Genomic DNA, 15,004 nt, shown 5'->3' on the forward strand with positions numbered 1-15,004 from the left:
TTTCAGAAAATATAACTTAATAGTTAACATTTACAACAAATGCTCCCAGGAGGTAGCATTATTTACAGTGGCCAAGACTCTTCTTTTCCATCCAACAATGCCATAGGCTCAAGAAGTTAGAGACACCCTAGAATTTCAGGTCTGGATTGTCTTCTGCAGCACAACTGGGTGCTTGATTCTTTAAGATACAATTCTGGCTCTTCTAGATGCGTTTTCCTTGCTACATTGCTTGTTCTGTTGCCTTTTGCCAGTAGGGGGCACACCATCCACAGGGATAAAGCTGAAATACTAGATTCTTCTAAGCCTCTTCCTGCTGATACTTTTTTGGTAGCCTCTGGTGTGATGGATGCATCTTGATTTTCCACTTGCTGAGCACAGAAAACTCAGAACAATTCTTCATATTACAGCTTCTTCATTGCCCACAAGGTGGCACAAAGTCCCCACTCTATAATAGTCTATAGGAAAATTGCAAAGGGTTTAAAATACTGCTTATTTGGAAATCTCCATTGCAGGTGGGGATGCTAGGATCATAAGAACATGTGAAACAGCTGTGAATAGTCAGTATTTTCCTGGAGGCACTTCTGTCCTCTTTTCCTGGTGAAGTGTGCACACTTCTGCCAAGAAGTGATCCAAGAGGGTCTCAAGGTCTGCCCTTGGCAGTGGAGTTTGGTAGAGCTACCGATACCGGCATGCCAGGGCATTAACATTCTTCACCACATAGAAGCTCATAGTGAGCGGTGGAATAACAAGGGTTCGTCCAGGACGAAGAGGACGAGGCTTCAGATTTGGCAGAGTTCCATCATCCAACATAGTGAGGAGCTGTCCATTAAGCTGCACAGACCTGCACAGACCAGATGCATTTTTCAGTCAAAATGTAGAGGAGAAAGCTGCCCCTCTCCAGGTAATGGGGAAAAGGGTAGAACTTAGAGATTGCATAGATGTTCTTCATGACAATGATAAAAAAAGTACAGGAGACTTCAAGATAGATAAACGTTAGCTTTATCTTTACATCTTTACTATGGAACCTAAAGATCCTATGAAAGGACATGGCTAGGACAGTGTCAGATAAATTATACCAATACTAGAATCACATGGATGGTAAGAAGAGAATTCAGGACAAATAAAAAACTTTAGCAAATCTATGGTTAATCTAGGGCAGGATCTCCAACCCCTGGGCCATGGCCCACTACCGGGCCTTGAGGTGTTCAGAACTGAGCCACAGAATTGACAGGCGGGCGCACACATTCCCACTTATGTGGGGCGACCTGCCACTTGCATGGAACCATCCCCTCTCTCCTCCACCTGTCTGCGAAGCTGGAAAGTTTGGGGAACTCGGATCTAGGGCATGTATGATGACAAGATGCAGTGATGATCAACAGTCTGGAAGACTTTAAAAGCAGATTGGACAAATTCATAGCATACCATTAACTGATACGTAGTTATGACTCATGATGGTGGAATTACATTCCACAACTCAGACAGTACATGGCTTGATACTACTTGCTGAGAACAAAGGAGAGCGGCCTATTGTGCTTGCATTCCATTTGTGGGTTTTCCACAGGCATTTCATTGGCCATTAGGAAAATGGAATGTAGGCCATATAAGCCTTCTTAGGTTTGGTACAATACCATAGTTCTTTTTATCTGATTTTGTGCGGGGCACCATAAATAAATGGAGAATAAAGCAAGAAGGTATATCAGAATAGTTTTCTTTATGGGGCCTGGAAACCTCTGTCAAGCGTAGATGGAATTTTCAGGAAAACAACATTGCTGGATTCTCCATCAGTATTTTAAAGCTGGATGGAATTAGACACAGTGATAAGTTCCAAACAAGTTGTGTTGTGTTTATAACACAAAAATACATGGTTTCTTAAAAGTGAACATTATTCACATGATTTATTATAACATAAGCTTTTGGGACAGCAAAAAGATGGAAATTAAATGGCAGGTAGCACACCATATGTACAGATGAATAAATGGGGTACAGTGCTTAACATCAATGCTTGGTCACTTTAACAGGTTCTCATGATAGTGGCCTTGAACTGGACAATAGCACTCACCTTGACTGAAGTCCTTCTTGACCATAGGGTTGCAGCACATACTGATGGACAAGTTTGTCCCGAAGGGTCCCCACCAACTTGATTTTCTTTCGTGACCGATGCAAGTTGATAATGTAAATTGTGATAGAACCACGGACATAATTATGGCTGTGAGAGAGATAAGAGCTTAAAGGTGAATCATTTGAATACTTTTTAGTAATAACGTATTAGCTCTAGAATTAAAGATTTTCACTATTATTTTCCAATTCCAACATGAAATTCTAGTGAAAGGAACCCCATTTTGGGACTTATTTAGCATATCTGCCTAACTGCAAGAAGCATTTCCTCCAGTTCAATCTAGGATGTTATTCTGTCATATCAATTGTCCAATTTGTCACTTTGCAAAGAAAGATTTAGTTAAAGGAGACTCCCAACATTTTCTGCAATAATTCCTTGGTCTTAATGAAGCCACCATGGACTGGTGTTTTCAGAGCAGCTAAGGTCCTATGTTTCCATTAAGGTAGAAAAAGATAACATTTTTGCTTCAAGATCTAGCCTAGTTTGTAGGAAATATCATAAAATCAAATAGCACAATTTGTTTGGATGTATATGTAGAAGCATCAATATTTTTTCTTGGAAAAAGTTAGTACCCATTAGTGCAGTAAATGTAGCATTTCTTTGTCTAGTTAAATGAATAGGCTTCCAACCCTACCATTATTTAATTACAAGTGGTTATTAAACTGAATAGGAAACTGGCATGTGAGACAGGAGCAGTTACTGCATCTGTGATTAATGGATGATTAGAGTGGGCTTCAGGTTTTTAATGTTTGTTGCAGGCAGAAATAGGATGATTAGACCCTTACAAGTGTAAGTAAAATCATCCTATTTAGCTGTAATTAGCCATCATGTATACTACATGTAGAAGTGCTACCTGCCTAAAAAGCAATATTTTATAGGTCAGAAGAAAGCTATACTGTATGCTAAAGAAAAGTCCTTTGGGGGGAATATTTGAAAGCTAATAGAATTGTTAGATACATGTTGGGAGTCCCTGGCTGAAATCTCAGCTAATCAGATGAATTGTTTTAATGGCCTTTGGTAATCTTTCAGTCTACATCTCTTGCCTGAAGGGTGATAGTGGGGTTAACAGCACTATTTTATTATAGGATGTTTATACAGATGGGATAATACAAGGCATCTAAAGCTTTCTGCATATTATTTCCTTAGGCAGCATTTATAAGCTTTTCAATACTCCTGCTTTTGAAGTAAGCTTAGGCAAGAATATCCCCAAAGAGGAGAGTTAGCTTCAGCTTCTACACAGGTGGCCCCCATTTACAGTATTTGCCCTAGGCATGGAAAGGAGCCAGAGGTCTGCTGGCCTGTGCCTACTCTCCCTTTCCCATCTCTCCCTGTTTCTGTTGCCAGTTACCTGTCAGTCGTTGGCCAAAGCTCCCTCTAGGAGGGGGAGGGGGAGCCTTGCTGAAAGCATCTGGGTGATGTGAAGTAGCAACAATAGGGACCTGTGTCTTTAGGAAAGTCCCAGGTCCTACACTCCTAGGATGCTTTGAAGGCTTATCGTAGAAACTCTAGCTATGCTAGGTGCTCCGAATGGGAAGTGGGGGGAGACAAGGAACTGAAACCAAAGCATGGGGCCTTTGGGGAACTGTACTCCCTTGATGTCATCCACAAAGGCTCCCACCAGAATCCCAGAGATAGGTGAGCTTCCCTATCAACACCAATGTTGTTCCTCCCCTCTCTACGATCTGAGAAAGCCATGTTGCCAAGTTGTACACAGAGAGGGGGGAGGGAAAGAGGAGGCAAAATCTTATGCATGCATTTATATAGGCTTCCCCTCATAGTGTTCTTATGTTCAAATAATGAAGCTCGTTCTTTAACAGGTATAATGACACTTAGCTCTGGTAGCCTGGAACACAGAGATTCATCTGAATTAGATAACGTTTTCTTTTTGTGGGTGTAGCTCACGCTGATTAACCCCATTTGGGTCTGCTGGTCTTCAGTGCCCAATCTCCATTTTTTTACTTCAGTAATTGCACCTTCTCCGAGATAACTCACTTGTAGTAATTGGTGCAGTGAGCATAGATCCGTAACTTATCACGAATCACCCTGCCAGGGCGAGGTTTTCTCTGCAGTCCAGCAACATGGACAGCAAGTACTTTGGGTCCGACAAGTCGCTTATAAAGCAGTGAGAGCCAGTAGTCCTGTCAAAAAAGCCAGATTGATTATTCCTAGGACAGAGTTTATGGAGAGACAGTATAAAGGATTATGAAGCATATTCTAGTTTGCTGCAATCCAAGAGTAACACTATGCATAAAGAATTATGCTTCTCTAGGTTCAGAAAATATAAGATAGATCTTTTTTCTACTTTTAATAGCTACACATGTGGGAGAATGTGGAATATGTGTTTTTCTTGTGTTGAGAAACAGTACTTCCACAAATTCTTCCTTTTAGACTAACTGTCAAAAATGTTTGATCTCTACCCAATACTAAGCCTACTACTATAGAATTTAAGTATCCTTTTGCATGGAAAGTTTGTGACATGACCCCAGGGGTTTCTTAAATAGGTGTGTTTAGAAAAGAAGGTATTGGAAAAAACATAAATTAGATGACCTTTTATACAATCCTACTAACTAGACACGGCTGTCTCCTAGCAGAGACTTACGGGATACATTCCCAGGGGCCCCATAGACCTCTGCAACCAGATCTGAGCTCTAAAACTGTGCCCTAACCACATGGTGAAGAAATGCTGCTTGTAACCTGACAAATAATTGCAGTATAATAGACCTTCCATTCCCAGTTCTCTGAGTTATTGTTGTAAAACCCAGAACATAAAATGCCACTTGTGGTTCTGTTCTCGTCACTTCATGTTCTTTTCCTTCCAGTGGCAAATGTACACGCGTTTGTTAAATGAGATGCAGCACAACAATAAGGGTGTCATTTACCACAAGTATGAGAACAATATACCCTTAGGATTCATGTGCAAAGCAGACAAGAGTATTTATTCTTAGCTAAGGTGTAAACACAATTTGGTGCTCCTATACCGCAATATTTTACAGTAAACTTAGAGCTGTTAAAGTCTTACAGAAAAGACTATGAAAATCTGGGGATAAGAAATTATTTCTTAGATATTGTTCATGAAGTCTCACATTTAGACTATCCTGTACAGTAACTACTGAAAAATCTGTAAGCATCTCGTAAAATATGCTGTTCTCATGTGGAAGTTTTCTTGCATGTTTTAATGTTTGTAATCTTAGTTGCCTAGGATTTTGAATAAATCTTTAATTTGCTCCAACTGAGAATTACTTCAAATAATAGTAAGGACCAAATTTATCATCTAATAAAGTACACACTAAACTGAATACTCCAAAAATTATAAACAACATAGCTAGATGAAAATATCAGAATATAATATATAATACACACACACACACACACACACACACACACAGCGCTCAATTGTCCTTCCTTCAGCAGAGAATCACTGGAGTTAGGACTAGATCAGCCATGGCATGGAAAGGAGAGCAACTGAGCTCTTGCAAGGCACCCAGCCAAAGCTTGTCGCCAGCTGATGGGCAGCCAGGCCAAGGCAGTGATTGATGCCATGGCTTCTCTCAGCATTGGAGCGTTTGCACAAAGGAAAGATATCAAGTCTTTGTCAATGAGTTAGTGGGAGGATTCAATTTCACATCCCAGCAGTCTTGTACAGCCCCAAACAGCGACTTTCATCTCCCTGATAGCTCCCACGGGAAAAGAATGGGCACCGCATCCCAGCCCAGCTTCAGAGACTGCCATTTCTGCCTGTTCACTACCTCTCCACCCAAACATTCACCTGTTCTGGATAGGAAGAAAGATATTAGCACTGAGTGAGTTTTACTCAAAAGAAGATGCATGCATAATATGTCCTTTTTTCTTAGCCCTGTATACTTCATTTAGAATGTTTGAAATCCTAGAGGAAGCTCTGCATAGGGTTTTGATTTCTCTTAGACCCCCAAACTGCCTTTTTGGTAGAAATGCTTTGGAGAAAAGTATTTACATGTTGATACTCAGTTAACAGCAGATCTGTTTTAACTCAGACTTGTAACATAAGTCTGTGTCTCTGCCTCTGTCTCTCACTAGCCTGATAATTATCTGTACCACATTTTCATCCATCCCTATTCCCTCTCCCCTTTTCTCTTCTTATCAGTCTGTTTATAAAGCAGTGTTTTTCTAAATTAAAACTTAACTTTATGAAAAAAGAAACATTCAAGAAGCATCATTTTTTAAAATGTTTCTGTGTCATAAGAACTACAGACCATGCATGACCGTGTCTTTTTCTAGTATATCTAAGTTACCTAAGCTGACATCTTGTAAACATTTTTCTGGAGATGTAAGGCATAAGAAGCCCCAATCAACTAATTTTTAGCTAGGAGAAAATTTCAGCAACCGATACTTTCTTAGCATCTAATTGCAGAAAATTTCCTCTTCATTACAAGGTAAGTCTGCTTTTGTGGCTGCTCTTCTGCTTCCCAAATCTGCATGCTGCACTCCAGGGTCTTGTGGGCAACATGTCTCAGATGTTACCAGGCCTGTACATTTCTGGCCATGGAGATTCAGAGCTTTTTGATGCTGCCAAGTTTCACTTACAAGATGTAAAATTTACTAGACTGAAATGGAAGGAAAAAAACCCTGCTATTTTAAAAGATTAACATATGTTTTTCTTATTAGAACCCTGCACACTTTCAACAGTGAATACTACTGTCCTTTTGAAGAACTGGAAATAAGAGGGTTTGCATTAAACTGCAAGGAACCACCCTGCTGTGTGAAATTGTGAACTTCTTTCACCTTCATTCCTATAAATTTAAACTTTGTTCAGCTCCATTTTCCTGCCACTTTGCTCTTTCCCTAAGGGCCTGACTGCCTTGGGTTTGGTTGTTTTTATTGTATGTTTTCAGGACCTATAACTCCCCTTCTGCCCCTCCTTCCTCCTTGCTATGGCTTAAATGCCTCTCCCATAAGAAATGCCCTGATTCTCTTGGTCTTGTGCAACCCACGAGGGTCCCATTGAGGCTCTCTTAGTGGACAAAGTTATAGCTCCAGAGGTAACCCTGCCCCATCTGCTTTCAACATGTTGTACTTGACATTAACTAATGTCTCCTATTAGCATTGAAAGAAACCAATCTGGAAAAATGTATTTTCAAGCCGAGTTCAAACAGGCCACAAAGAGCAGTAGATTTTCAACTGTGTGTGCAAAATCTTTTCTTAAACACACACACACACGCGCGCACACACACACACACAAACTATATCTGGATATGAGTGCCTGTTTGTCTGTGAAAGCCAAGAATTTCTAGGAACAGGTCAAGGGTACAAAGTCATGCACAAATCCTCTGATTTACTGACTGGCAACATGAAAAGAAGAGAGAAATTCAGACTGATTCAGCAGAGATAATATAGAGCAAACAAGAAAGAAACAAGCAGAAAAGTGAGGTGAGAAATGAACGGAATTACTGTTGAGGTATGTGCCTAGTAAGAGTGAAAAGAAGAGAGAATTCTGGCTGGAAATGACAGAAAGAAGTTGATGAAGATACATCATGTGAATAAGGTTACTACCCTGTTTCCCCCAAAATAAGACCTCCCCAGATAATAAGCCCAATTGGGCTTTTGAGCGCATGTGCTAAAATAAGCCCTCCCTGAAAATATTGCAACATAGCAGCAGCCATGAGGTTGCTCGCTTGCTGCCTCCTGGACCTCAAAAATAATAACACCTCTCCGAAAATAAGGCCAAGCACTTATTTTGGGGATCAAAAGAAAATAACACCCTGTCTTATTTTTTGGGAAACACGTTTCCATGCTATGTACCTTTACTAGTAGATGAAAAATGCTGCCTTGAAGTAACTTCTACAACATAAGCAATGATGGAGAAACTGTTTGGTTGTATATATATATATAAATGTAAAATATGAGAAAGGCCATGTGTTACATTACACATCTAGAGCAGTTATGGTATTCTCTTATCTTCACTAGTGGTTCAGTAGCAGGAGCACGCATGTCTGAGCATGTGCACGTCTGGGCATGTGCAGTGATGATGTATGGGTGGGGGAGCGGAGACTTGCGCCGCCGATACTGGTTCACCCGAACCGGTGCGAATTAGCAGAATACCACTTCTGATCTAGAGCAGTGGTCCCCAACCTTTTTATCGCCGCGGACCAGTCAGCCTTTGATAATTTTACCGTGGCCCGCTGAGCGCGCGCAGGGGTGGGGGGGGCGTTGTTCGCGATGACACATTGATTGCGTACCTGCGCGGGGCTCTCTTCCCTGGAGCCTTTGCGCACGGCCCAGGAGCTTTTGCGCACGGCCCAGGAGCCTTTGCGCTGCAGCGATCATGGCCCCCGGCCGCTGCAGCGATCATGGCCCCCGGCCGCTGCAGCGATCATGGCCCCCGGCCGCTGCGCGGCCCGGTGCCAGGTACTCCACGGCCCGGCACCGGTCCACGGACCGGGGGTTGGGGACCACTGATCTAGAGTATACAGTATAATATGTAGGACAGAGGACCACTTAAGAACAAAGGGATATTAATGCAAGTTCAGAAAATACTGTATCATTCACCTACCGGCAGTGGGTTGAAGTTCTGGTCCACAAGATGGTTGTGCCCATGATCAAAGAATGAGTGTCTCATTACCACATCGATGCCCTGGCTCGCTAGCATCCCAAGAGAGTTTAGCCACCTAGCAATTTAGAAGACAATCGATTAGCTTTTAACCAAGAAGAGCAGGATAGATTTCCTCAACCTAGGTTGTGGCTTAGTTCCATATATCAAAGCTGTCTTGTTTAACTGATACATCACAGTTCACCATAGTGGTCAGTGATTTGTGATGACTAGACCTATATTCCAAAACATTTGGAGGCCACTATTTTGGGGGAAGACATCCATGGTGCATTCTCTTCTTTTGAAAGGTATTAACTTGCCATCCAAGTAAGATATGTTCATGAATTAATTATTCTGCTACTTCGCTGAGAAATAGAGTTATCAGTCACCAGAGAAACCTTTAATTAAGAGGTACTCAAGATCTTTCCCAAAAACAACATATTTCAGACAACTTTTTGGACTTGAAACCCAGCATAGTCAGATAATAAATATTGCTATTGTGCACAATGCAGCATGTTTTCAACAATTTATGATAGAAAAAAAACCTCAACACTAAGAGTCAAAGATATTTCTACAATTATTTTACTGTCTTTCAACAAGGGCAATGGACAAAATGCCCTATATTATCCCTGTACATTAGATAACTTCGAATATTAGCATATGTGGATTTTGAATGAACCAAAACAACAAATTTACTTTTGTTCACACACACACACACACACACACACACACACACACACACACACACAAAATTCTAGCAGGTCTGCTTTCTCCCTCCCCCACCCAAGACAATCCATTATTTGTCTATTATGAATAAAACTTAAATTCTTTTGAACTTAGACAGCCAGTTGATTGAAAGTGTGTCTTGGCATGGAGGTGGATATAATATTACCAAGATTCTACAGGGAAAAGTTGGAGATTTATGTGAAAATATCCCAGGGGAACTTGCATAAATTGTCCATGGAATAATTATAAGAACTGAGTGAAATATTGGGGGGAAATAAATTTCTATTGTTAAGGTGTAAGGCACCACTAGACAAGAAAGAGAGATGGATCTCCCTTAATTTTAATAAAATATTCAAGATGAATGTGGAGTCATGATAGGTGTGATGAGATGACTCCATCACTACAACAGTGCATTTGATGAGGATTTGATTATGAGCAATTTTAATATTGGCTCAATGAACAGATAGCAGATAGCCACTGTGGCTAGCAAGGCCTCTGTACAACTTTATCTGCTGCACCAATTGGGAGATCCTTCAAACAGTCATGTATATCCTGATCACTTCATGACTTGACTACTATTACACTTCCTTGAAGACCACCCAGAAGAATCAAACTGATCCAGAACACAGCGGTGTGGGTATGTTCATGAGCCATACTGATTGCCAGTTTGTTTCTGGGTGTGATTCTGCTTATTACCTATATGTCACAGACCTAATTATTGAAGGACACCTTCCCTATAATCTCTTCCAAGATGATTTGATCTGACAGGATTAATACTCTCTGGGTCCTTGAACAATACCTTTTGGAACCATGATTTCTTTTCATTCTCTCTTTATCTTTTTTATCTCTTCTTAGGAATAACTTCATAATACCACTCTTTTAATGTCCAAAATAAGAAAGCTGTCCAAATCACTCTTCTAGTTGAAATCTATACATTCAAGTCACTTTTCTGATGTACTATTTGTGTGTCCATTTTAGAAATTAAAAAATCAGCTGGTTTCACTTGTAAGTCCTGTATAATTTGTTTCAGTATCATTCTTGTATTCTATCAATTTTAAATCAATATCTAAAACAGCTTGATTCTTATAGAGGTAGTCCTCGACTTATGACTATTTGTTAACAACAGTTCAAAGTTACTGTGGTGTTAAAAAAAGTGAGTTACAATGAGTCCTTACACGTACAACCATCACAGTGTTCCTGTGATCATGTGTTTAAAATTCAGGTGCTTGGCAAGTGGCATATATTTATGAGGGTTGCAACATCCTGAATTCATGTGGTCATTGTTTGCTATCACATTGCGCCTCCGACATGCAAAATCAATGGGGGAAGTGGATTTATTTAAGGTTTGTGGCCAAGATGTTATAAATCAGGCACAGCTCATTTAATAACCACTTTTCTTAGTGATAGTAGTTCTGGTCCTAATTGTGGTCATAAGCTGAAGATTAGTTGTAGTAACTGATGCTCTTAAGAGAAAGTTCTGGGAACATTGCTGTCACGTTTCCTTGAATTGAGTTAAAATACTTTTCTCATTTTTCAACTCTTCATCTCCTCTCTAAAACTCCTTTGCAATTTGAGTACTTTCCTTCAATTTTAATACCATAGCCTATCACTTTCTCTAAAATCATAATAAAAATTAAATGTGTGTACTTTAAATAAATAAATAAATAAATAAACCATGTGATTTGTTTTCACACTTGTGTAAATAGGATGTAAATTCCCATGTAATAATTTAAAACATAATTTGTAATGTAATGAAATAGTAATGGTTTAAGGAATCTTATCAGCAGTCTTCAACCATTAAGCTTACTTTATTTCCATCTGCTTTTTTCCCCCAAGAAAAGCTTGAGGCTACCTCATTTTCTTTTGGGCAGAGATTCTTGTCTCCAGTGGGGAGAGGAAGAACAGTGGAAGGGAAGTTGCCTAGCAGAAGTTTTAGCTTGGAATGCTAAGTAAAGACAAAACACGTTGATCTCCTGCTGTCAGTATATATAAGCAAACTCTTTTTTAAAAGAAAGCTGATCCCTATACTAATTTCTGTTGATTAACCTGGTTTGACCATGTGGATCTCCATAGAGCACCTTCTATGAACTTAATAACTTGAACTTTCCCATGAGATTTCCTTGTTTTATTTTTATAAAGGAATTGAAAAGTTGCTAGGATTGTTCTTTCTACCACCACCTGGTTGACCTATAATCCATGACAGCACTTTTGCACACAATATGAGGAAAAATACTAATTTTAAAAATGGATTTTAATGACACCTACAACAAAATAGTCAAACAGAGCTTCCTAGGGCCTTGTGCTAAAATATGCATTTTTTAATATTTTCATAACATAAAAACGAAATAAAAATCATTAACTTAAAGCAAAGACAAATAGAAGAGAAAGGGAGGGGGAAAGGGAACTTAAACTAATTAGCACTATGTGCAACCTGCTGAAAAAGAAAGATGGGTGCCCTTGTGCTTAAAGTATAAATAAATCTGCTACAATAATGTGTTAAAGAGTTCTGGGAGGCACAGTATTCTCTAGGTTATCTCAATCAGTCACTTTTCTGGCATCTGAACATTCAATAGATAGTACTTCTTATCTAGTGTTACCTGTGGGCTCATGTCCCTGTGGTTATGGCACTAGTTGTTTCACTAACCATTTTTAAGCAAAGTGTCCTCATGATATTTCCTCATTCTTATTTCCATATAAGAAGTAAGAAAATAAAACTGAAACAAAAAGGAATTCTGTTGTGGATACATCTTTCAATCTTTCAAAATCCTTTAGCCAGTTTGGTCTAGTGGTTAAGTCATCAGGCTAATAAGTGGGAGACCCTAGGTTCAAGTCCCACCTTAGCCACGAAAGCCTGTTGGATGATTTTAGGCCAGTTGCTGTCTCTCAACCCGACTCACCTATCAGGGTTGTTGTTGTGGAGAAAATAGGAGGAGGAAGATGTGGTGGATATGTTCACTGCCTTGAGTTATTCGTAAAAACAATAAAGGCACACTATAACTAAATCAAAAATGCCTTTTAATCTCTAAGGAATTTGACAATAACAGGTAAAGCTTAACAAGTGTGGCCAGAACCAAAAAGTCTTTGCTAATACCATTTTTGCTCTTTATCTAATACTTTCCCTATCTTTCCTTCCCGTCTCTTGAACAGCCCTCACAGCAGATTGAGACAGATAATTCTTGTAAAAGTTCTCTTGTGGTTGTAGGTCCAATGGCTGCAGAGTGGTATGATAAAGCATTAGAGCTAATTAAAAGTTCCCTTTCTAATCTGCTTACAGTATGTCCAATGTATACATAGATAAAAGTGGAGTAGCTACTACTTTAAGGTATCTAACTATTGCTACATTAAAGCAGTAGCTTCTCCACTTTTATTTATGTTATTACTAACTGCCTTAACATATCATCTCCCACTGAAACTGAAAAACTGATGGATAAAGTCTAATAGCCATTAATAATTAATAACAACCAATGATCCAATGATATCCTTTATTTTAGAGTCGGGATTAGTGTGTCTTATAGACAATAACCATTTTATGCACTTACGGGTTTTCTCATAAACATATTACTATTTCCATCCTTAGATTAACTTACAGGAAGCTGGCAGCATAGGAATCTGAGAGATTAGTGACGCCTCCTTCAGAAGCAGCTCCGATGCCCTCTAACCAAATCCTTTTTCCAGGCATGTATGCATTGACCACCTGTTGCCAAAAAAAGAAGGGGAAAGCAAAAGTGGTGGTAAGAACATGAGAATAGCCCTGCTGTTCAACAACTGGCTATAGCTGGTAACTTTAAAACATGTATTATCACAGGCTAGCATAAATAATACTGATTTTTCAGTGTCTAGTAGGGCTGAAATAATGAGGAAAACAAAAGTAAGAAGTGGATGGAAATATATTAATCTGAACAAAACTTTCTTTTATTTTCTTCTATTTTTTATGGGCATTGATCTTGCTTTCCTGGAACATATCACTCTTTGCTGACTTCCTATTTGTTTACCTCAGTGTGGGCTCTCTTAGTTTTGTTGTAGGTGCACTGTCCTTCAGTGATTCCGTTCAGTTTGTTTGTGGTGTCTCACATGAAGTAGCAGACAGCAGGCTAATCAATAAAATACTTCACTCATAAAATGAAATTGCCCGTGCCTTCATCAAAGCCTCATTTCTTTATGAAAACAGAAATTACTCACACAATGTAAGATATTTCCATTATCCAGATCAGACTCTTATATAAGGAAAGAATTTTTTTTATTTATACTGTAATTTTGCTTCCCAAGACATATATCACAGTAGGCTGCTATACCATATGGCAACACCATTACCTTTTCTTATTCCCACTTACAGCAAAACTTTGTATAAGATCTCATTCTCAGTTTTTAAAATGAGTACAAATTGACCTCATTCTCAGGTTAGTATTTTTACATTTTCCACAATGGTATTTCCCCCCACATATATACACTTTGCAGTTTGACTATTGCTTGGCACTGCCTTGTTTTGAATAGTTTTATATACAAGTAGTCCTCAACTTACAATCACAGTTGAGCCCAAAATTTCTGTTGTTAAGCAAGATATTTATTAAGTGAATTTTGCCCCATTTTATGACCTTTCTTGACACAGTTGTTAAGTGAGTCACTGCAGTTGTTAAGCTAGTGACAGTTGTTAAGTGAATCTGGCTTCCCCATTGACTATGCTTGTCAGAAGGTCACAAAAGTTGATCACATGACCTCAGGACATTGCAATAAATATGAGTCATCTGAATTTTGATCACATAACCATCGAGATGTTGCAATGGTGATAAGTCATGTCACATTTTCAGTGGCACTGTAACTTTGAATGGTCACTAAACAGAAGTCAAGGACTATTTGTAATTTAAAATGTACATTTATAAATATATATGTTCTTTTAGTAAACTCTTCTTTTCATATATGGTACAGTTTATGTACCATAAAACTGGGAGCAAAACCAGGTCCTTACTGTGTATATATGTATATAGCCTCGTGAGAAACAACATGCTTATTAGATTAACATGTAGACTGGATGTCTGATTGTTCAGGATATGTTCAGACATTTAATCTACATTAACATATAAACCTAGTTTCTTTAAATCCGAGCAGGATTTCGGCCTCTAAGCTAGTTCTCAATAAAAAGCAGACATTAGTAGCAGCTACAAAGCTATTTCTTACTTTAATTACATTGGTGCCTTTAATGGGAGTAATCAATGTCTTGGAACATAGTGTATGTTACCAAGCCTAGAACCTTGTCAGAAACTCATACTGGCCTTAACTCTTTCCTATGAAACTGCAATGGTGAAAGAGAAGTATGTACATGGCACTAGAGACCCCATTGTGAGAAAGCTGCTGTAACATAAGATAAACCTTGTCAGCACAGACATGTCAAGGATGTGATGGTGCCAAAAAACAAACACATATAAGTGAACACAAGGTGTGATGAATTCAGTTTACAACTCTTGCTACCTCTGGATAGAAATCTGACAAGTGCCTGAAGGTCTGGTCATTCACTAGACTTACTTGAAGGAACCATCTCAAATTATAAAACAAAGAAGAGGTAATAAATTTAATAAGAGCATCTGTAAACTGATATCTTTGGGTTC

At 39.1% G+C, this 15,004-nt stretch overlaps 1 protein-coding gene across 1 annotated transcript in view; it reads right to left on the reverse strand.

Annotated features, from left to right (window-relative positions):
• Positions 1-675: 675 nt before the first annotated feature.
• Positions 676-15,004, reverse strand: part of HPSE2 (heparanase 2 (inactive)) — a 144,507-nt gene continuing 130,178 nt past the window's right edge. Inside the window, 5 exon segments of the mRNA XM_032225874.1 lie at positions 676-841; positions 2,060-2,206; positions 4,109-4,254; positions 8,643-8,757; positions 12,992-13,098. Coding sequence (XP_032081765.1) covers positions 676-841; positions 2,060-2,206; positions 4,109-4,254; positions 8,643-8,757; positions 12,992-13,098 — 681 coding nt within the window.

Source organism: Thamnophis elegans, chromosome 10 (assembly GCF_009769535.1).
Source record: "Thamnophis elegans isolate rThaEle1 chromosome 10, rThaEle1.pri, whole genome shotgun sequence".
In the NCBI taxonomy this organism is placed as follows: Eukaryota; Metazoa; Chordata; class Lepidosauria; order Squamata; family Colubridae; genus Thamnophis; species Thamnophis elegans.